At 45.4% G+C, this 23,040-nt stretch overlaps 2 protein-coding genes across 7 annotated transcripts in view; both read left to right on the top strand.

The window, feature by feature from the left end:
* The first annotated feature begins 2,912 nt into the window (after positions 1-2,912).
* LOC149341763 (transcription initiation factor TFIID subunit 6-like) lies at positions 2,913-16,106 on the top strand. Its single transcript, XM_089543925.1, has 12 exons — positions 2,913-3,183; positions 3,567-3,653; positions 4,634-4,787; positions 5,553-5,609; positions 6,376-6,539; positions 7,066-7,131; positions 7,822-7,899; positions 8,166-8,267; positions 9,676-9,800; positions 11,031-11,289; positions 11,558-11,728; positions 13,865-16,106. Exons 1-12 carry the CDS (start codon positions 3,034-3,036, stop codon positions 14,351-14,353), a joined length of 1,902 nt encoding a protein of 633 aa, XP_089400051.1. The 5' UTR covers positions 2,913-3,033; the 3' UTR covers positions 14,354-16,106.
* Positions 16,107-17,794: 1,688 nt separating this feature from the next.
* Positions 17,795-23,040, top strand: part of LOC149341762 (protein boule-like) — a 37,638-nt gene continuing 32,392 nt past the window's right edge. For 3 of the 6 annotated variants that reach the window (XM_089543929.1, XM_089543932.1, XM_089543927.1), the window contains exons 1-3: positions 17,796-18,143; positions 18,880-18,967; positions 20,980-21,090. In XM_089543929.1, coding sequence (XP_089400055.1) covers positions 18,914-18,967; positions 20,980-21,090 — 165 coding nt within the window. In that variant the 5' untranslated portion in view covers positions 17,796-18,143; positions 18,880-18,913. Of the gene's footprint in view, positions 18,144-18,879; positions 18,968-20,979; positions 21,091-23,040 lie in introns of all 6 variants that reach the window. The other 3 variants (XM_089543926.1, XM_089543930.1, XM_089543931.1) reach the window with 3 other exon arrangements.

The raw sequence follows: 23,040 nt of genomic DNA, 5'->3' as shown, positions 1-23,040 counted from the left end.
AGGAGCAGAACTATCCGCACTAGCTACAACGCTAGTGCTCAGTAGGTACTGATACCACGCTTGCAGATGTTTTCGCGCAGACTCATGGTTGATGCGAACAGGTATCAACCCGCCCACAGGTACTGCGTCGTGCTGGTCGTACTTTTGAGACAGGATCTGGGCAACTTCTGTGGATGCACAGAGGCACAGCTGTCACGGCCAACTGGTTCATGATGACTTCCTCTATTCAATGATACTTCCACCCACCGTGCCTCCACCAGGCCCAAAAGGCCCTGGTAGAGCGCGCCCGCACCGCGGCCGACGCCACTGGGGTCCCGTATTAGGGACTCCACCTAGTGCTTGCGAGGGCCGGCCCCTTGAGTCTGGGCATAGCCTCCTCTATTTTCGGGGAGTCAGTCCAGTCATACCTCCCTGCATCACCCTTCCACCATTTTCGCCGTTCCATAGAGTTAATGTACCTCAAATCATGGGTCCAATTGCCGAAGCAAATCAGTTATTTTTTACGTCACAGGTGATGTGACAGTCAGCTGCCTTTATTTTTTTTTGCGGAACGGTTGCTTTCTTTTTAGTGCCCTACTACATAATTTAGCCTTCCTTGCAGTACGCTGCTCAGCCATGGTGATGATGAAAAGCATTTAATAATATTTACAGGAAGGTTGACAGGGAAGCAGCCTCTAGTGGGCTGCTCCCCTCACAGTACTAGATTGTCCCATATTCAGGGACCCCATTGGTCTGGGCCGCCACACGAGCTCACTGAACCAAGGCTTGTTGGGCCATTAGGTTCAGGCAGCCGAGCAGGGCCTCCTGCCAGTCCTCTCGAGTAGGGGAATGGGTTAGTGGTGGAAGAGAAGGATTTTGCTGGCATGCCCAGACCATGTGAAAGGTGTCAGCTACCTTTCCACCGAAAGAGCAGAGGACAGAGAAGGAAGGATCGAAATATTCGAGTACTGCCGGGCACAGTAGAGTGTTTATAGTATAGAGTCTAGAGTATTCTTTCGCCCGCTTTTCCTAGCCCCTTATTCGACAGGCTTACAAGGCGGCTCTTCATCTCCCCCACCGGACCCCCACGTATAAACTACTGGCATTAGGGGTCTACAACACTGTGACGGAGCTCTCGGAAGCTCATCTCACTTCTCAGTACGAGCGTCTCACTCACACCTCCACGGGACATCACATACTCGACAAGCTTGGAATACGCTTCGAAACAACCGCACCCGACAGGGTCCAGCTTCCACACCATATCCACAGTAACCTTATCGTTACCCCTCTCCCTAAAAATATGCACCCAGAGTATCATATCGCTCGCCGCAAGCACAGGGCTAAGTCTGCACAAAAAATATTTAACAGATCAGACAGCAGTCTATGTCGACGCCGCTGAATACCCCGACCGCGAAGCTTTTTCGCTCGCGGTTGTAAACTACTGTGGACGGCCGCTAGTTGCGTGCTCCATTCCCGTCAGATCGCCTGAAGAGGCCGAGGAGGCGGCCATAGCCTTGGCGATGGTCTCCACCTCTGCAGAAACCATCTTCAGCGACTCTAAATCGGCGATTCGTAGTTTCGCCAAAGGCCGGGTCTCCCCTGTCACCCTCTCTCTCCTCCACTCCACCAAACTTCAACTCCGCCCGATCCAATTGATCTGGGTCCCTGCGCACTCGTCGCATCCAGGCAACGAGGCGGCCCACAATTATGCCCGAGGATTCGTCGACCGGGTTGTGGTGTCGCCCGTCCTGCGGACGGCGAGAGATCGTATGGTCACATTTCATGACATAACCATGCACTACCGCTTAGGTAGACTTCTATATCCCCCCGCACATAGTTCTCTCACCAAACCCCAAGAAGTTGCGTGGAGGCAACTCCAAACGAACACCTTCCCCAACCCCGCGATATATGCCCGCCTTTCCTGTGAAATGTGTGGCCAACATGCCACTCTATCCCACATACTCTGGGCTTGCCCTCGGGACTACCCCCCTAGAGGCTTGCAGCTCTCGAATCCAGACCAGTGGGAGGCCGCATTGCTCAGCTCCGACTCGGACACACAGATCCGGGTTGTGACAAGAGCCCTAGAAGTCGCCGAACGCCACGGGCTCATGGCCACTTGATGGGGCTATAACCCCATACCGTCAGATACATCTGTCGACGAAAATAAAATTTATCCTCCTCCTCCTCCTCCTCCTAGCCCCTTGAGAGGAGCCGGGTACCGACAGTGCGAGTCCCGGTAATGAGCGGATATATCTTTGAATGTTGAAAAGGGGGCAGGTGTCCTGACCCAGATCGGGAGGGTCTACGTCGGGGGCCCGGTTAGCGAGTGCGTGGGCGGCCGAGTTGGCGGCCTCGTTCCCTGGCAAGCTCCGGTGACCTGGCGTCCAAATGAGAAATTGGATCGGGGGGGTCCTGATCCCGAGCTGCTCTTCGAAGTATTCTTTGCGCTGTAGGCGTTATCCAGCCCAGCTCCGACCGGCTCCGACAGGCCCCACGAGTCGGACAAGATGAATTTAGATTGAGGGTGGGAGGCAGCCAGGGCGATTGCTACCTCCTCCGCGTGGCTTGGGCTAGGGGCCTTAAAAGTGAGGCCGTCCACCAGTATTTCCTCGTGAATGACTGCGGCTGTGCACCATTCCCCCATGGGAGGAAAGAAAGCGCTAAACTTAACGACCATGAAGGAAGAAAAAAACCATAGAGTTGTTGACATTAACGACACTAGCGACACGGCCACTGCTGCCCAACTAAGCAAACTCTAAGCTCAACAAAAATATTAATATTAACACAAATTTTTGCTTTCAATTTTTATTACGGCAGTTTTATTGGCTCTAAATTACCAATCACGTTTTTTTTTCCAACAAACTTTTAAAAAAAAAATTTATGCAACAGACAGCTCCACGGGCATATTGTGAGAAAGAACACGCTTGAATTTAGTGGAGGCTGTAACTAAAATGGCGCTGGATGTTCGTGGCGTTGTTCAGAAGGCTGCAGGATGATCGTTTCTTCGTGTTTGGACACCGCATCGCCACCTGAAATAGTAAAGCATTCTTCAGCATGGCCTCGAAAGAGTCGAAAACAATCAGCAACCTCTCGCCGGAGTCCATGAAGGTCATCGCTGAATCAATCGGAATTTCGAATTTACCCGATGAAGCGGCCAAAGAACTTGCCGACGAGATCACGTACCGTCTCAAAGTTATAGCACAGGTATGTCTTCGATCCCGAGCTACCACTTGCTTAACTAAACTGTCCGCGTCCTCCACAGATTTTTTGCTCTGTCTTCATCACCTCTGCGATATTTTACCGGCGGGGAAAACGTTTTCTTGACGCGTGCCTTGACAGCGCTACGACCCCGCTAAGCGCTGTGCATGCGCGTTCGCGCGCCAAGCGGGCGCGATTTGAAATCCAACGCCAGGGCATGCGCACTGAAAGAGCACGTAAACGAAGCATTCCTGCGTCGCACTCGCATCTACATCCGCGTGCTTCGTGGCGCGTGCGGTCACTTGTCGACCGTCTTGTGTGGAAGCTTTTCGCATTTATTAGTGGGGCATATTTTTCTCACATATATTTTCTCCTCCCTACTTTTGCAGGATGCCAGCAAGTTCATGGGACACGCGAAACGAAGAAAGCTTTCGACGTCCGATTTTGACAACGCGCTGAAAATGAAAAACGTCGAGGTAAGCGGCGAGTTTCGTTGCTGCTGTGCTCGCGATTGCGCTTTGCCGCTGTCGTAAGCGGTAAGCGGCGCAGCGCCGCGCGCGATGCGCGCGTTTCCGAAAGTTTCGGCTGGTTGTGCGGAAGCATTTGATCTTTTGGAAGACCGGCACCTTTTTCTCGCGCTTTGTTTTTGTTTTGTTTTCTGCGGTCAGCTTTTGGCGATACCATGATCATAAATTTCGTTTGAATAAAGAATCAAGCGCCTCGTTCTCTTACTTACCTAAACACTGGGCTTTTCTGTACTTGTTGGGTTTTTCAAATGATATGCAGTCTACACCGTTGGTATCCCATGACGCGTGCCAAGCGATTTCTGTCATCCTGCCACTTTTCCCAATCCTTGTACCTGCAGTCAGGAACTTCACTTCTAATTTAATGCGGAGTTTTACATGTAAAATGAAATTTTCATTCTTCGGCGTCTTGAAATGCATGTACTGCTACTTTAAAATTTGAAGACTGGGCCCTTGAAGTCAACATAAATGAAGTTAAACTCTCATTACTTTAAGTAGTAACTATAGTACATTACCATCCAAGAGCTCTTTGATCGTGTCCAGTGTCATGTTCTGCAAAAAGGGGAAAGCGCGGCAGCTTGCATATGCTGCCTTGTTGTAGTGATTACTTTTCAGTGTACTGAGAATGAGAAACAGACTGCAAACATTTCACTTGCCTTGACATATTTAACATTTTCTATCTGATTTCTGCAGAGATATCAGTTGCCACCTTGTGGAGTGGGTAACTCATACCTGTTTTTGTGTTTTGTCTTCTTTTTTTGCTGTGTACATATTGCATGCTGTGGTCTAGAGTGTTTTACTTGGGTGTCAAAAAGGTGTCAGCATATGTCCTTGCAGCTGGTTCTTGATATCATTATGAGAAAACACTTGAGTAGATGTGGTTAAAGTCCATTGTTTATCAACTAACCGATTGCCTTTCGGTTTATTTCCAGCCACTTTATGGTTTCCACTGTCCCGACTATGTGCCTTTCCGATATGCTAGTGGTGGTGGCAGGGAGCTGCATTTTGTAGAAGAAAAAGAGCTGGAACTGAACGAAGTCATCAGTTCACAGTTACCGAAGCTCCCACTGGACGTTTCTCTAAAAGGTAGGGACAAATAAAGCACTGCTTGTTTGGCGTTAAGCTCCAGGCATAACAAAGTAAATGTTTTGGCAACAGTGTCATTGTACCGTTGAGAAATATCAGTCTTAATGCACTTATTGTGTGCTGTCTATGCAGGCACATAAGCTGTTGATCCTGTTATGTCACACAGTGTTCGTCAACTTTCTAGCACTGATGTGCAGCATATGCATTCATGCCATTGAGTGATGTGGCAGGAATGCAATATAATGCTCATTCTGCCTCTTCTGGTCATACCTGAGCTAGGATGGGTTGCAAGCACATTTGTGTCATACAGAATTTGTATTCGATAAGCTAAATTGTTATGCCTTGTGCTAAGCATACACAATCATTAGTAGTATTAGAAAAGGTAATGCCTTCTTACTGAAATAAGCTATATAATGTTGACAAAAGAAAACCATCTTTTCAAATTAGTTCATTATGGACAGGAACATCTGTTGGATGTTCCTGTCTGAAAGTAAGACCCCTGTTCAGATTATCTGCTGTAATTGCTGTGCACAAACATAAGCTAAGTTTGTATAGCATAGGTCAAATAAGTTGGTTTCCAAAGTTAATATCAGCTTGTTTACAAGCTGCAGTTAGTTTCACTTAAAAGCCTTGTTTGAAGTTGTGTCAGGGGCATAAAGTGCTGAGTTCTTAATAGCGTGCTCCGTGTATAAATATTAGGGTTTGATTTTACATTGTCTCACTCTGTGGTGATTTCAACTGATTTGCCATCTTCCCCAATTTCAGCACACTGGCTGAGTATAGAAGGAATCCAGCCCACTGTTCCTGAAAACCCACCACCTGGTATGTGTTGCCTCTTTCCTTTCTTGCACTGTGTGCAGTCGGAAGAATTCTAGCTTCTTTGCAGTATTTCCTTTTGCTGTTTGTTTGTGCTTGCATGGTGCAGTAAACCAGTATAGCCAGCCAACGAAGAAAGTATCCTGTTCTTTCTTTGTGGTCCTGTCTTGCTCTCAGGTCATAGAGTAAATAACCCAGACAGCAACACTTCAACTTCCAGTATGGCCTGACTATGCATTGTAGCATTCATTACTAGGGGCACTTTGCTAAGTCACTTGGAGCATTAGATTTTAAAAGATGCTAATAATGATAAAAATAATAATTGAAAGAAGCTTTAGTACATGTGGCAATAAACACATGTGTGGGCTGAACACACATATTAGTAATGATTCATCACTCAAATGCACTACATACACTAGCCATTCTGAGGACAGGATCAAGGTTGCTGGTTTGTATTAAGGTGTAGTGTATTATTGCTGAAGCTGCAAGAAATATAGCATTTTATATCTGCTAGTAAATTTTGGGTCTAATGAATGGTAAGGTTATGACAGTGAGTATTTTGATTTGTTGCTAAGGTGCATTATAGCTGATAAATGAATCGCAGGTGTTTAAGCATGGACTTTGCCAAAGATGAGCTGAGTGTCATTTTTATAACTAAGCTCATTGAGTGAACTCTTTGAAAAAAGTGTTATGGCGAATGCAATTGCTGGCAATTGTTGGGATGCCGACCGCAACACTAGTTGGCAAGTGTAACACTGCCTCTGCCCTGCAGTTTCCAAGGACCTGCAACGCGTGGAGAGCATTGATCCGGTGACCAAGTTGAGCAAGGTGGTGGTGCCAGGCGCCAAAGTGCCCGGCTTGCCCAGCAAGCAGGAGCGCACCAAGCATGTCGAGACTGTCCGTGTCAAGCAGCTTGCCACACACGAGCTGTCTGTGGTGAGTGGCAACTTGTGCACAAGCATCTTTATTTATGGCAGAGCACTCAACTACTTTGACGTCAAAGCTGTGTATCTGAAAAGCTGAGAAGGGTTTGGAGGTTCTCTTTGTTGGAGAGCCAGTAGAGCCTCTCTGCACTAACGACACTGTGCAAAGGAGGAGGCTTGAAGAACATGATGTGCTTCATAGTGTATTTTGTGAACCTAAATATAGTTGCTTGAACCTTTTCGTTCAAGACCTGGTCGGTGTGCGGCATTTGGATATGTTTTGTTGCATACTTTGTAAACAGAGATGCAGTTGCTTGCTTGATTTTGCATGTCTAGTGTTTACTTAATTGGTATTCTAGTTTGAGACAGGTATGTAGCTTTGTTATATCTAGGGCTCTAGTGATGTACTTTTTTTTTATTTAATTTTTTGTTCTGATGACCTCATTCTCAGCATGGACTTCCTGCAGTAGCTTGTTGTTGCATATCATAGTGCAGCAGAGTCACATGGCTCACTTCTGTTTCCTTTTTGCCCTATTTAGGAGCAGCAACTTTACTACAAGGAAATTACAGAAGCTTGTGTTGGATCTGATGACTCGCGGAGAGCGGTGAGTTTCAAAGGAGGGCTTTTATACACTGTAGTACTATGTTTACTTCAAGACTTCTTAAAGGCTACATTACAGTATTGGTAACCGAATCCTAAGGGCTGTGTTGGTGTTCCAGCCTGAATGAAATTTTGCACTTCTTGACCAACGGTGGAGTTTATTTTCTAAAAGGGGTGCTCTTCACTTAGTGCTTTGCAGTGATAATTAGATTCATGCTAACGGTTGTGCTTTTCATTATGAGGGCTCTTCTAAAAGATGAAAACCACTCATTCCATTTATTTGGGTTTGTGAGCCGTAGTATTACCCGATGAGTAGCGTACCCACAGGCTCTAGCAGAGTAAACAAGCGGCAGCATACAAGGCACAGGTTTTATCTGAGATTACATGTTCATGCTATTTCTTAGTGAAATACATTAAGCATAAATGACCAGCTATGCATTTTGGGTGTTGGTGTTCTATGCCTGTCTTAAATTATAAATTTAATGAAAGTGGCAGAGGTTCCTACAGGGAGGGATCTTCTGTTGTGTCAGGCAGTGAGGTTTTTTGTCTTGTACAATGATACAGGTGGTATTTCAAAGGTGCTTACAGTGCAGTCATTTCTTCTTTGAAAGAGCTTTATTGACTGTGCAGTGCTGTGGATATTTTTTTCTTTTTTGAGGCATTTCGAGACATTCCAGCATTTTTTGTCTTCCAGGAAGCGCTGCAGAGCTTGGCTTCAGATCCAGGTCTTCACCAGATGCTGCCACGTTTGTGCACTTTCATCTCGGAAGGGGTAAGCAGAATTTCTGGACTGGCTTTTCAGGGTGAAGCAGCGTCGGGCCTTGCAGCGGCAGCGACACGTTTGATGAGAAGCTCATTTCTAGTTCCGATATCTTAAGTATTTGAGCCCCAGTTCTCTATTTTTTTTTTTGCATGTCACATAGCTCCATGAATTCCTGGTGGATTGTCTGACTGTAAGCTTAACTGTTTAGGTTTTGACGCTCGAATCTTTGTCGCTTGCTTATGCTTATGTCCGTGGTGCCTGTTTTGCATTTTCAGGTGAAGGTGAATGTCGTGCAGAACAATCTGGCCTTTCTCATTTACCTTATTCGAATGGTGAAGGCGCTGCTGGACAACCAGACCCTGTACCTTGAGAAATATGTGAGTACGAACGGTTCTTCCTAGGTTAGGTTTGTAAAGAGCTGGATGTGTTATTGTGGCAGTAAACAACGACGCTGCACTTAGCAGACTTTCACACAAGCTTCATGTTGGGTTTGACTACTGTATTTACTCGCATAATTTGTGCACTTTTTTTTTCCTGTAATTAAAACTTGTTGAAGGGGGTATGCAGATTACACGTAGATTTTGCTACAAAGGTCATGACGCACAGTGTATATGGTATAATGCCGCATATAAGTTGCCCCGCTACTCGCACCCTTTTGCTGGCCTAAAAAAGATGACTCCAAATAGAAGTCCACTCATCTCCCTCGGTCCCCTCCGCACCAGCTCCAGACCTACATTATGTAGTTCCCCGTGTGATGCCATGGTGGTGTGTGTGAAACTTAATAAGCAATAAAACTTGTAGGATTCAACGCACAAAAACGAAGCGCAAGAAAAAAAGGACAGTAGGACGGAGCACTGATGAGCACTTCATCCTGTCGTCGTCCTTGTTCTTGTGCTTTGTTTTTGTGCACTGAGTCCTGCAAACATGGAATCAAACCAACTAGCCCAACAACATCTATTGCTCAAGCTATAGAAGCGGACCAATACGATCGCAAAGCCAGAGTCATAGGCAAAAGGAGATACAAGGTGATAAAATGGCGACCTCATATGCGGCCCGACCGAGTATAGTGGCTATCAGAACAGCCGACGGTTCGGTAGTTTCGAATTCTAGTGTGACACACATTCCGGAGGTTACCGGAAGTTTGGTCTTGCAGCCGTTCGTATGTCAAAGCGACCCTTGGCATGAGTGAGCCGGGTAATTGGCACGCAGTTGGCTTTTCTTTAGTGGAACCAATTTACATACAAATTTCCTACCTTTTTTTACATCACTCGCTCACCATTTGCAGCCGCACGTGGCGACATGGCTTCGCCGATCTTCCCAAGCCTGCCCTCTGCGCATCCGCAGAGTGCACCGAATGGAGTGCAAACTGATAGGCGTTCATTGTGTTCCACCTAGGCCTGTAATACATGTTGCTGTAAAGGCGTTAGGATATAGATGCTAGTAACAAAATGCAGTGCCTAACTGAAGTGCAACTTCACAGACCATATTAAGAACTGACCTTCCTCCCCCCCCCAAAAGGTTGATAGTATGCTTACCTGGTTGTTGTCCGTTACAAATACCAACTGTGAGTGGTTGTGGATCCACCATCCCACATTTCCACATTAATGCAGTACAGAATGCAGTTGTAACACCTCCTTGGAAGTGACCGTATAGTATTAGGCAAGCATGTACTGAATTACCTTGATTCTTTGCCTGTATGATGTTCTTGGGAGAATGACAGTGTCCCTCTGTTTGGTTGGTGGTATGCAACATTAGATTATACTTTTTGATTATGGCTTTTTGCAGCTGCATGAGCTCATCCCATCCGTGGCGACATGCATTGTGAGCCGGCAACTGTGCACTAGACCCGACGTTGACAACCACTGGGCATTGCGGGACTTTGCGTCTCGACTGATGGCACAGATCTGCAAGTAAGTTTCTGCCGAAGTGTGAGGGCCTGGGCAGCAAACTATCACGTGGGCATGTTGTATGCCCTCCTCTATTTTTTTATTCTTTGCAAGTTAGATGTAGTCGGTTTGAAGACTTCATTTTCATGACAGCATACCCTAGCAGAACACTCTCAAAGAAATGGCCAAGAGGCTTAGTGTCTGCAGCGGGAGTCTACTTATATCCCGCTAACTGATTCAGGACCACACATTTTGTGACGGAAAATGCAGAGTTGGCTGACATGGTAGAAATTAGGCTTTGAAAGTGTGCAGGTTGCATTTGAGGCAGCACATCGTATCTGAAACAATGAACTGTGGAGGCCTTCAGTATCTGATGTGCACTGAGCTGCTATACGCAGTTTTGTGCTGCGTTGCAAAATTTTCATCATCTGCAACTTCTGTTACATTGTTTGTCTTATTCAAAGCTCAGTGATGTTTTCTTCATTTTTAAATACTTTCTTTCTTCTCAACTTATAAGGGGTGAACCTGTGATTTAACACCTCTTCGATAGTGATAGTTCGCACACGTGATCGGTTAATTAGCGATTTAGGCTATAAGATCTCAGAATCGTTTTAACTAGTGCAAAGACTTCATCCAAGTGTCTGGCCGAGTGAAGCTTGTGTTGCTATGAACGAAAGCTTGACCGAACTTCAACCCTGTTTAGGACAGCGGAACTCATGTTGTCTCACTCACTTCAGGTGCCCGCAAATGGACAACGGTACCATAGGTGCTAAATAGTACCTAGCAATCAAATAGCATATTTTTCTCTTTTGCTAATAGGCTTCTTTGGTGTTCTGTGTTTTTTTACAAGCGTGAGTGTACAATTTGGTGTGGCCCATATTGGCGGGAAAATAAAGTATGAAAAATTGTTCAGCTTTTCAACCTTTCCCATCAATCAACTGTCGCATAGTGCTTAGAGCAATTTTCATTTCAATTGCAACTTTTCTGATGTGTTGATAAGGCTGAGGTATGGATATGTACCGCGTTTGAGGTGAAAATGTGCACCTCTTTTTTCTACAAAATCTACGATTGAAGGGGCTTGAAAGTGATGTCATTTAATTTCTAAAGCCATTCAGAGTGTAATTTTACCATTTGTATGCATGTAAGACACATATAACGCTTGCGCCTTATAGAGAGTCCAGATGAGGTCAAGGTGTACACCCGTTTTGCTCACTGCGGCAGCGTTGCTGACCCATTCCACCTTTGCCCTTGCAGGAATTTCAACACGAGCACCAACAACGTGCAGACGCGGGTGACACGCATGTTTAGCCGTGCGCTGCAGAATGACAAGATGCCACTGGCCTCACACTATGGGGCTGTCTCAGGGTTGGCTGAACTAGGACCTGAGGTCGTGCGGTCCTTTGTGCTTCCACGAGTGCGGGCCCTGGGCGAGAAGCTGCGTCAGGGCCTAGAGGAGCCTGGTGTCTCTCCTGCCGACAAGAAGGCTGCCGAGCACATCAAGCAGCTGCTGCTGGTACGACCTGGCATCAAACAGTTTTCACTTTTACCTGGCCCTGCTACCGCGCCTAGCACGTGTTCACTTGTAAAAGCACAGGATTTCCAAACACTAGGTCATACTGCAGTTATCAGGTTTCTGTTAGCAACTGCCGTCCCACACACACACACGTTTATAGATTTCAGGAAATTGGCATGCATTATTTTGATTCTTCAAGTACATGAAGCTGCGATGCTTATACTGCTTTCTGTCGTCTCTTTCTTGGCTTCTTCTCCGGCTGATGAAGAGGGTCTTGGCGCCTGTGCTGAAAGCAACTCGGACACCTCCGGACAATGCAGAGGAATACCGGGCAGAGTATGGCTACCTAGGCCACCTGCTGCATGCACAAGTGGTTAGGGCTCGCATGCAGCCCACCACTACGGCCACAGTGGCGCGCACCACTCTCACAGTCACCCAGGTATGCAAATTGCTGTTAGGTCTGCTTGTTTGGGATGTGGGCTTTGCCAGCCAGATGTGCTCTCGTTCCACGTTGTGTTTCCCTCGAGCAGGCAACAAGGAGGTCTTTTCACAGGTTATCTGTTGGCTCGGCTCCCCAGCAGAGTGGCCAGAAGAGTGCGCATCTCTGCTACAGCTGTGTGTTTGACAGTTGAAGCTGCATGCTTTGTGTGCCGTCAGTGTGCAGTGAAAGCTGGTGTGCACATTGGCCAGTGTGAAGCATTCATGCTCACTGTTCCATTGTCTTGTGGACTGCTAATCTGGTTATCAGTAATGTCACCACTGTCGTTATCACTTGAGATTATCATACAGACACAGCAATTAGAGTTACCTCACCGTATTTACTCAAAGTCAAGAGGAAGACATGGGCTTGGGCAGGGCATGTAATGCGAAGGCAAGATAACCGCTTGTCCTTAAGGGTAACGGAGTGGATTCCAAGAGAAGGCAAGCGTAGCAGGGGGTGGCAGAAAGTTAGGCGGGTGGATGAGATTAAGAAGTTTGCGGGGGTACCGTGGCCGCAACTGGCAAAGGACAGGGTTAATTGTAGAGACATGGGAGAGGCCTTTGCCCTGCAATGGGTGTAGTCAGGCTGATGATGATGATCATCATCATAATTTACTCGCATAATGAACCCACTTTTTTTCCGAAAAGTAGACATTAATTTGGTACGAGAGTTCGTTACGTGAGGAAAAAGAAGTTTAAACGTCGAAATTTTATATACTTGGGCCCGTCCGTCTGTTAATCCATCCATCCACATGGTCAACCGTGTTCTTGTTGCCACGGTGTTTAGCATGTTCATATCGAAAGGTGTTTGCTGTATCATGACGTGATCAGACAATTTTGTGGTGGTCGACGACGATGGCCAATTGTGGCCAGAAAAAGCGAATGGAACACCTACCCTGAATGTCAGTTGCGTTTTTTTATGCGAGGTTAAAAAAAGATTGCAAGACCATTACGAGTGTGTAAATAGAATATTTAAGTGTTTGCTGCGGTATGAGTAGGATTACACATTTTCACTCCCGATCTCGCGCTCGCCAGATCGCTTGGGGGTCTGAAGGTCTTGCTTCTTCCATAGCATTTCAATGTAGAGGATGTTTCATAGCATTCTGGTTTAAACTTCTGCGCTCCTCTCCGATGCTCCAGCGCTCAGTGGTACGTCGAGCAAGCCACCGCTTGAGTCACTGGATAGCCACCTCCTCCGGCGCTCCTGTCAAGGGCTTATAAGGGTACACAGTACCTTGGGGTTCTGCCAAGTTCGTTAGGCGTGCCACTCCTGTTGGAGCTTCCTTCAAAAGATGAATGTGCCATGATGTTATTGGCATGCAGAATCTTGGGGCGCTGCCAAAGTCTGCACTGTGGACGGCAGGAAACTGAGGAATGCACTAAGAAAACCTGACGCTTAAAAAAAAGAACTAAATTCTCAAGGGGGGGGTATGTTCATTGAGCGAATAAATACGGTAACCTTTGAACATTTTTATATAGTATGAAATGGTTAATATATCACCCTATTTTGCAGTTCGTTCCTAATTTGATTAGATAAGAGGTTTGCCCGTAGCTACTACTGTGTACTGTGGCTTCCACTACCTTTATTGGCGGGCTTATCACCTGTGAGGTTCTGTCAGTGTGCTGTTTGCATTTTCACTCCTTCAGTGGAGCTTTGGCAAGAAGAGCATGGACCTCCTATGCACACTAATCATGTGTCCCATGCAGAGCTTTTAGTTAAAAGTCACAGCTGTAGGACAGCATCAATGAGGTGGCAGTGTCCTTCCTCTTAGTGCTGCAGGGAATGCTACTTGAACTGCAGTGCTGACTTGCAAGCTCTCCAGTAACAGTGGTGGCTACAAGGCGGTAGTGGTGCAAAAGGAATTGTTAATGCTACTAGGCTCCGTACGTGCATGCATGCATACACTTCATGGCTTGATTACTGTGAACTGTGCGAGCACAAGGTTATGAGTCTTGGTAAACCTTGTGAGTGGTGATGCATGTCAAGTAAAACAAATGTGAACAATGCAAGCCTTGTCATGGCTTTAGAGTTGCTCAGTGTTCCTTTAATATTACATGCAGCACTGAGCCGGTTTTGTGAATGCTCTTGTTGCAGCCCTCACGTCTTCTCCAAGCTGCGCCACGTGCATCCTCGCTGGTTCCTGCTCCTCGTGTTCCCACGGCAGCACTGCCGGGAGCACCGCAGAAGTACGTCATTGTCACTTCCAATCCTCCACGTCTGGCGGCACCGGCCAGTCCCCTTGCCAATGCTGCCACTAGCGTTGTCAACAGCAACAGCGGCAGCACTAGCACTGTTGGCTCTACGCCAACACTTGTCAAGATAGTGACAGCAGCGCCAACACAACACGGCAATGCACTCCAGACCAAGACAGTCACTTCAACAGCTCCCCTGACCAAAGTGGTCGTAGTCACCATGGCTCAGCCAACTAATGTTGCTGTGAAGGGCATCTTCTCGACCCCAACTTCGTCTGCACAGTTGCATCACACTGTTCCCACGGTCACCAGTTCAGACTCTGCCGCGGCTGCAACCATTCAGGTGGCTGAAGTTAAAGAAGAACCTGAGGAAATGATGGACCCTACATGAGGTACGGAGAAACCAGTGTGGACCACTCTCGCTGTCTGTCAGCACACCCCGGAGACATGTCGTGGTAGACCTGCCATCTGCAAACCATTGTGTACATACGCGTGAGCATCGTGTGCCCTGTTGGTGTTTTGCACTCATTTCTTTGCCCTTGCTGCCCCTTGCTGCTGCTTTTGTTTTTTGGAACACTTTGAGGGATCTGTACAGTAACTGTTTATTGCAGGGCAAAATGAATGTGTGCAGTGTTGCACATAAGTACATGGCATGTTAGTTACCCAGGATAGAGGGTGATATGAAGAAAGGGCAAAGTGCATTTTGAGCCAGCATATGCCACGTGTGTACAGCTTTGTGACGTGTGTACGGTGAAACCATCTTTTGATAAGATGTGAGCTTTTGTATGTTTCTTTATTGTGCTGGTGAATGGTTTTTTTTTTTTTTCATAAATACCTAGTTTTGTTTGCAAAGCTGAGGTTGTACAGTAGTGAGTTTAAATTGAGCAAATGGTGGCTGTGTTAAGTCATGGACTCGAAGAGAAAGTTGGGGATACAAGCTTAAGCACAATTTTAATGATGAAAGGTATTGATTGAGTTGCTCTTGTAGGTGGCCTACTCTCTAACTTTGGATAGAACATTTACGGGGCAACAAATGTGTAGCTCTTTTTTTTTCTGTGGTGTGGATAAACAACAAGTTCTGATCGATTAGCAACTTCCATTCTTCTTGCTTGAATGTTTTCTGTGCCCACTGGTCCCTGTGGCCTTGTTTTAAACTTTTTGTCCATACCTTGCAACATGGCCGTACCCTACCAAGGGACACGGGGAGTGCCCTTTCAAATAACTATTGTGCCCAGGTTTGATTTCTTAATGATAGGCGCTGCCCCTTGTGCCCTTATTATGTTCAGCATCCACAAAACTCAATTGCCAAAGAGCTGACTGTGCTTGTCGTCTGCTGAGCTGCTACTATGCCTTCAGTGTTCTTGCATTGCATGCATGCAGGAGTTTTGTTTCTTTTTTGCTGTCACTCTTCACTTTGTGTAAATGTGTTTGGGAGTCATTTTTTCTGGCTTATTATACACTGGTGGACATAGGGCAGTGAAGATGTCTTTCTCATCTAGATAGCATTCTGCTTTTGTCTCTGATCATGCATCTTGCCATTGTGAGAGAGGCGTTGGATGGTATGAAATATTTGGTGTCACATGGCGCCGTGTTATAAATACATTTGACAACACTAACAATGTGCCATGTCCAAAAATTCACTCGATACACTCTGACCTGGCAAGCATGCTGCAGGTACGGTACTGGGCACCCATCTCGTTTTGCAGTATGGCTGTTCTTCTTTTTGTGTGTGTGTGTGTCACTGATATATGTGCCAAAAACTAGTACCCATGCCACATGTGCACAAAAAATGATGAACTGAATGCCATTTGGCCTAATGACATTCGTAAGGTCGCCACAACAGATTTTTTGATAAAGTGAGTACTGTTCTTACCATTGCTCGTATAGAACAGCTACTGTTGTTAACAATGCTTTATAGTACTGACACTGGATTGTGTGCTGATGTTTGGTGCTTATGGCTATATTTTTGACTTAGCAGGGAGAATACAGCAGCGTTCTTTGCAAGAGAATCTTGATATTGCATTTTTACAGTATTGACAGAAATTTTGTACTTACGAAAAGAATTTACTCAGGTGCCAAGTATTAAATAACTTCTGGGAATTAACCTTGTAATGGTGCGCAGCGACATTAAACCAGGAAACGTGGCATTGACCCTGATAACACTCTCATTAAGAAAATTATGGCATCAGGCACCTAACGCCATTCTTAGTGCTCATGTAGTGCAGTTATAAATTACCTTCACAGTACTTAAACTGAGAGGGGTGGTTATACTCCACCCACTACACAGTGACATTCATCATCATCATCGCCACCATTTATTAACCCTTAAGGGTCCTTTAGGGACATTGCTTTAGGGGGGGGGAAACAAGTGTCCGAAGGTCGTACATATGAAAAGGCAAAAAAATGAGAGAAAACTAGGCAAAGCAAAAGAGTAACAAATTATTGTAGTCAGTCAAAGACCGTGAAAAAGAAGCATACAGAAATGCACACTGCAGTAATACAACGTGTCCTATAAAGTGTTTTATCGTTTTGTAGGGTATCGTAGCTGATACAGGGCATAGGAAAGTTCGCTGAAAGAAATCAAAAGTGCTAGTTTTGCTCATTCCTGATGCCTTTCACAAACTGTGGGATAAAAACCTCACCTTCATGGTTCAGCAATTATTTTTTAAGAGCATTCAGAGGTGAGATGCAATGACCATTTGTCAAAATTGGTGTTGGCATGTGAAACAATCAGTCTGCGTTTGCAGTCATTTATGTTTACCGCGTGTAACGCGTATCTTAGTGTATCGAGCGAAGGTTGTCGCAGATGCCGCACGCCTACGTGCTGTAATTTTTTTTGTGACCATTAACTAGGAGCTTTAAGATATAGACAGTTAAATGCCATGAGTTGGTCTAAGAAACAGTGAAATGCTGAGGGTGCTGAGAGGGAGCGTTGATCACTACGCTCGAAGAGTGGCATCATCATTAGCCTGACTATGCCCACTGCAGGGCAAAGGCCTCTTCCATGTCTCTTCAATTAACCCTGTCCTTTGCCAGCTGCAGCCACCGTATCCCTGCCAACCTCTTAATCACATCCGCCCACCTAACTTTCTGCCGTCCCATGCTACATTTGCCTTCTTTTGGAATCCATTCTATTACCCTTAAGGACCAGCAGTTAACTTGCCTTCGCATTACATGCCCTACTCAAGCCCATTCTTAGTTTCGACTAGGATGGCATTAATCCGGTTTTGTTCCCTCACCCACTCTGCCTGCTTCCGGTCTCTTAATGTTACACCTATCATCTATCATCTATCAGACAGCCCGCCAATGTTCACAGGCTGTCACTTTGTTTGCATCTTGGTGGAACTTTGTTTCCGCGAAGGTCGTAGTGCGTTCGGCGGTAGGTTTTGCTAGTGAGTAGTTGCGTTGTGGCATATGGTTGGGAACACTCTGTCTACTGTGCCACTCTGAAGTGCGCAAAATCTAGTCTCGACATCAGTTTGCCGCCAGATTTTTTTTTTATGCGAAAAAAAAAAAAAAAACTGGCCGGCTTTTCAACCGTGTCTAGACAATAGTTTCGTGCGTTCGTGTGCAACCGGCCTCACTAAATGGTTGCTTTGTGCGTTGGCACTCGCGGGAATCCCGTACAGTGCGGCAGATAGTTGCTCCGTGCGAGCCTTTTCCTCATGCCTCTCTGTGCATCGTTTTGCGTTGCACTAAATCCCATATTTTCAAATAAACGGCATGACTCCACAATCGTTTTCATTTGAGGACAAAAATAACATTTATTTGCGCGCGCGACAAGCATCGCAAGTAGTTTCGATTTACGTTTGAAGGCTACGGCTTTGGCACGAGAGGCTGAATCCGGGCTTGATTGAACTTGCATTAACTTTTGGCGCGCACCCATCTGACTTACCGTTTCGAAATTGATTTAAATATTATTTTATTTTTTACTTGCCGGCAGGGCTTTAGGTATTGAGGGGCTTGGTTAACCTCGTAAGCGCAGCGGGTGAACGTTTTCGTCGGCGCTGCGCAAGCCGGTGGGGCTGGCGGTACAGGGTAGGCATAGCGCAGGCGCGCTTTGAAGGGTTCGCGAGAATTGGCGGGTGCGTGCGTGCTCGCGTCCACAGGGCGGGTGCCTGTTTTGTGGCCGGTGTTTTCCAAAGAGCGCAACGAAGGATACCAAGTGCACCAACACCATGGTAAGTGCAATTGAGCCTCCGTGCTCGAAGGCAAGCTGAAACCATGGTCTTGTGCCGCCTATTCTTGTCTGGGAAGTACGGTATAAATAGACCGCTGGGGAGAGCGGTCGGGCTGTCGCTTTGCCGGGCTTCTGACCTTAGTGCTGTGTGTGTGTGGTTAATGTGCCGGTGGGTACTAGGACGGGAGGGAACCATGCGCAGTTCTGAACTTATTAAACGTTGCATGTCACGCTCAGCCATTCCCGGTTTTAGGGAGGCTATTGATTGCATTGTGCGATGCGGTGGATTTAGTGAAACATAATGAATACGCCAGGAAGAAATGATGCGCATGGCCTTGCACAAAAATATAACTGTGCATTTTGACGGCCCGTGCGTACACAGTGATTGTGTGAGCATAATTTGTGGCAGCCTTTTTTACGTGCTGTTGTGCAATTGTCGAACGTGCGTAGTTGAACCCTTTTGCAACGAAACGACCCTAGAGGTGTCAGCTTGTGCTTCGTGCCCTACATATATCCTCATGATTGTTACCTGGCATTATTACCAATGTACATGGGAACTTGAAATAAGGTAGCTTTGTAAGAAAATCTTAATGACTTGGAATACGTCGCAGTGCTTGTGATTTCAGGGTTTCGGATTGAGCGCCATAGTTTTGAAGTGGCGTAGGGAAAACCCGGGGAGGCGTTGTCCCTAGACCGAAACAATGTATTGCACTGAATAAGAACGTTTTCGCGGGCAGCGCATTGGGCTGCAGGGCAGCGGCTGTTTGGCTCATGGACTTGTCTGTCAGGGCTATCCGACCTGGTTCAAAAGACATGGCACGACAGGCAAGCACCCCGCTTATTCCCTAATTAAAGCAACAGCTCGTCTGATTGCCTCGTTCGGGTGACTTTCATCAACTTTTGCGTGAAGCATGTCGAACGTAGCATGATAGGCTCGAGTGCGAATTAAACCCTCGTCGACTGTAATCGGCATTGCTTTTCTTGTAATCTCTTCTGTTCCCTGTTCAAGCACTTTATAGATCAGTGCTTCTTAACTGCCGGGCTTGTTTTGATGCACATGCGTGCTGTGGCCAACGGAACACCATTGAAGCTGGGCGTGCACCGTTCTTAACTTTTTTTTTTTAGCGATATCATTACGATGTGTTTATTCTTGTCTAACATTGCGGTGTGAACAGTTCCCGTTCTTTTTTTGCTGTCATGCGTGCTTTTATAGATTCCTGTCTGAGTAGGGCTTTTTAATGACTGAGGTAAATGCTGTCATTCGCTGCATTTTGCCTGATTATGTTGCTTTTAGAAATATTCAATGCTTTCTGTTTCTTTCGTCGTAAGCGGCCCTTAAGCTTAACTTTCTTCAAATCATTTGTTTCGTTGATAAATTGCATTGGATCTGTACTTGCATGGACCACAAAAATGCAGTGATGACTAATGCGACAATCAACGTATTTATTTTTTTTTTAATTTCTGTAGTTTTTGTTTACATTATTTCATTTTCGTCGGTAAAACTTTTTCTCTTAACCTTCTCTCATTGCAAGAGCTAGGTGTTGTTGGGTGCAGAATTGAGAAAATCTTAAAGTTCATATGCGTCAGCAAACCATCTGTCTCAGATTTGACTGCTGTATTTGGGATTAATTTGAGGGGTATCATTTTGATATGCATGCTATGTTAAAAAATCTCATTAGAATGTTGGTCACGTTGGCCATACTTAGAACCTTTAAGAAGCCATGTGAAATGCCCATTTGAAAAAAAACACATTTACATCCCTTGTTTCGGAAGAGTTGATACAATTGTAAGCTCAAGTTCTTATGTGCTCGAGCTTTAGCCGGGATTATTTTACTCCTCTTGACACAAAGTGAATATTCTAGTACATCACATAATAATGAACGCTTTACTACCAACACCTGTGCTGGCAATGGGAACTGAATTGTTTGTTGAAGTCCTTGCTCTTTTCTTAATCATAGTCTTTTTTTTTAAATCTTGGTCTAATTATGCAAACTGTGTTGAGATACTTGTTTTGATACGGGAATCAGTTTGTACTCTTCAGCACATTTGTGTATCAGTTTCAGTAGCAGAAAATTGTAACTGCGGATATGAATCTGTTTTCCTAGATCACTTGTCACCTTTTTTTTTTTGAGGTTGACTATATAGCCTGTTTATTTAAAAGCACAGACTGCTTCATTAATACATAGAAAAAAAAGCTTCGATTAAGCAAGGTAAAATGCTCAAAAATGTAGATTATGCAGGCTCTCAACATCTTGCCTATTAATTTTTTAGAGCAGTCAGCAGATTTGTTAACTGGAATAGCAATAGCAAGGTTGCTGTGGAAATTTGTAATGTTGGAAAGGCTAACGAAATCTTTGTTTGCTTCATTCACCATTCATGTAATTTTGGTAATCTATAAAGCATTAATTTCGTTTTGTTTTGCAAAGAAGCCACTGCGGTGGCTCAGTGGTTGTGACGCTCGGCTGCTGACCTAAAAGACGGAGGTTCGATCCCGGCCGCGGCGGTCGAATTTCAATGGAGGTGAAATTTTAGATGCCAGTGTGCTGTACGATGTCAGTCCGCATTAAAGAATCCCAGGTGGTCGTAATTTTCAGAGTCCTTCACTACGGTGTCCCTCATAGATTGAGTCTCTTTGTTACATCAAACCCCCATGAACCAAACCAAACTTTTTTGTGTGAAGAGACTGACCTTTTCTGCAAGACTTCTGTGCAACCTTAGGTTGAGGCAAACTGATTAGCATAGTAGACTCTTCCCTTGATAAAGTTTGAGCATTGCATGCTTTATCAGATCATCGATGCTATGTATTAATTTTTTTTCTCTCTTATCATGTTTTGTAGTCCACAAACAGCACTGAGGGTTCGCACTCCCCATCACCAGCTGCCCTGAATGCACCACGGTACGGCACCATGGTACCCAAGCGCATCTTTGTTGGTGGCATCTCTGCCAGTGTGAGTTTCTCTCTATGGGAACTTAACAGTGGGTTGAGTGCAGTGATGTTTTTCATTCTCTGAGGAGATGGAGCTAGACTCTGGCAATGCATTCATCCAGCTCCATTTATTTCTTCTCACCTGAATCATCCCCAAAAAGTCAGCATGCTTCATTGTAACACAGTCACGCACTCACATTAATTTCCTCCAAGACACACAAGGCACAAGGCACACAAGGCAGTACAGTTGTGGAACATTGCGGATTGGTATTTTATTGTTTTCAATGGTATGTATTGCGATTGCTTTCTTACATGTAATGCCCCTCCTCCTTTCAATATCTAGCCGCCGCGGTGGCTCAGTGGCTATGGTGCTCGGCTGCTGGCCCAAAAGACGCGGGTTCGATCCCGGCCGCGGCGGCTGAATTTCTTTGGAGGAGAAATTCGAGGCCCGTGTACTGTGCGATGTCAGTGCACGTTAAAGAACCCCAGGTGGTCGAAATTTCCGGAGCCCTCCAGTACGGCGTCTCTCATAGCCTTAGTCGCTTTGGGACGTTAAACCCCATAAACCAAACCAAACCTTTTAATATCTGTTGTACTTTGAAGCTAATAAAAATAGCTGAACAGTTAAATAAGTGCTTCCACATCCCCCACATCAGTGAAACAGCTGCTCTTAATCCACATGCTGCCTGGAGGGGTGCATGTGGAAAGCATTCATAATGCAGCTCCTTTCCTGTCTTCCCTTTTAATGCTTTTGGGCAGCTCATGTCCCCACCACCTCTAAGCATGATTGAGGTGTCCACTGACCCAGGGAGCCAGTTATGCACCTTTCCTTTCCTCAAAATCAAAGCAGCCTGCATGTTCCGGCTGGTTTTGAGGAAAAGAAACACATAACTGCCTTGGGGGGATGCCATCACCTCCTCAGTTAGATTGAGGTGTCCACTGTCTCAGTGAGCCATTTACACTTGCTCTTGCATTTGCACATCATATGAATTGCTTAGGTGCCCCGTAACAATTGCCACAGTAAGGACTAGTCTTTGGGTTAGAAGCAAAATTTTCACGGTATGCTGTCTTCTCTCAACTGACAGCTTGACAGTTTATGTATAATGCTCCAATTAATATAAGATAGTCTGTGAGACAAAATAAAGGCAGAGCATACTTGGGTACTAGCTTTATTGTGTCTTCTGCCTTTGAATTTTTTCTTTTGTAGTGTTCCCTAATTGTGTGAAAATATTCAGAATTTGGTACAAGTAGAATATTTTTTATTCGATTTTGCATGTGATTTAAAAACTTAAGGCTTGGTTTTCTGAGGTATTCATTTATGACCAAACATGAGCATAATACAAATATAAAGCCCACCTGTTTTTTCTTTTTGTAGAGGTTCCAAATTTTCACTGCCAACGTCATTCTGTGCGGTGATTGCAGTCAACTTCTGGTAATTCACATTCTGGGGCCTGGAAATTTGTCTCAACTCTGCAGGATTAAAATTTAGAACATTTTTAAAGGGCTCCTGACCAGGTTTGAACATTTCAAATAACCAAGCCCACTGCTTTAGATCCGTCTGTTATGACAGCCACTGAAAAATATTGCACTATGCACACCCTGGAAGGCTGCGAAAGTTGAAATAAAAGCCGTTTGTGCTCTGCTTCGACAAAGTTGGTCTTCTCACCATTTCTGCTGGCATTTAAGGCTTTGCTGTGACGGCATAGCGAACTGCATTTCACTGTTCCATCATTCTGATTCGCAGGCAAATGACGGATTACATCTCGTCTTCTGCTGTTGCTGTCGCTATTTTTTTGTTGCACTGCTCATTCTGGTGTAAAAAAAATAAAGCATGCATTTTAATTTCTTGCTGTAGCCAATTGATGTCTCTATGTGGTGTGGGTAGTTCTCTGGTTTTCATTTGTAGTTCACCTGAATTTCTTCCTACTGCACACATGGGCATGCAGTATTGGCAAAAAGCTGCTGGCATGTT

The sequence above is a fragment of the Amblyomma mixtum genome, chromosome 5, assembly GCF_055824585.1.
Source record: "Amblyomma mixtum isolate Tamu chromosome 5, ASM5582458v1, whole genome shotgun sequence".
Classification (NCBI taxonomy): domain Eukaryota; kingdom Metazoa; phylum Arthropoda; class Arachnida; order Ixodida; family Ixodidae; genus Amblyomma; species Amblyomma mixtum.
Note: the sequence above shows the minus strand (reverse complement) of the source record. Positions and strands in the feature narration are given on the sequence as shown.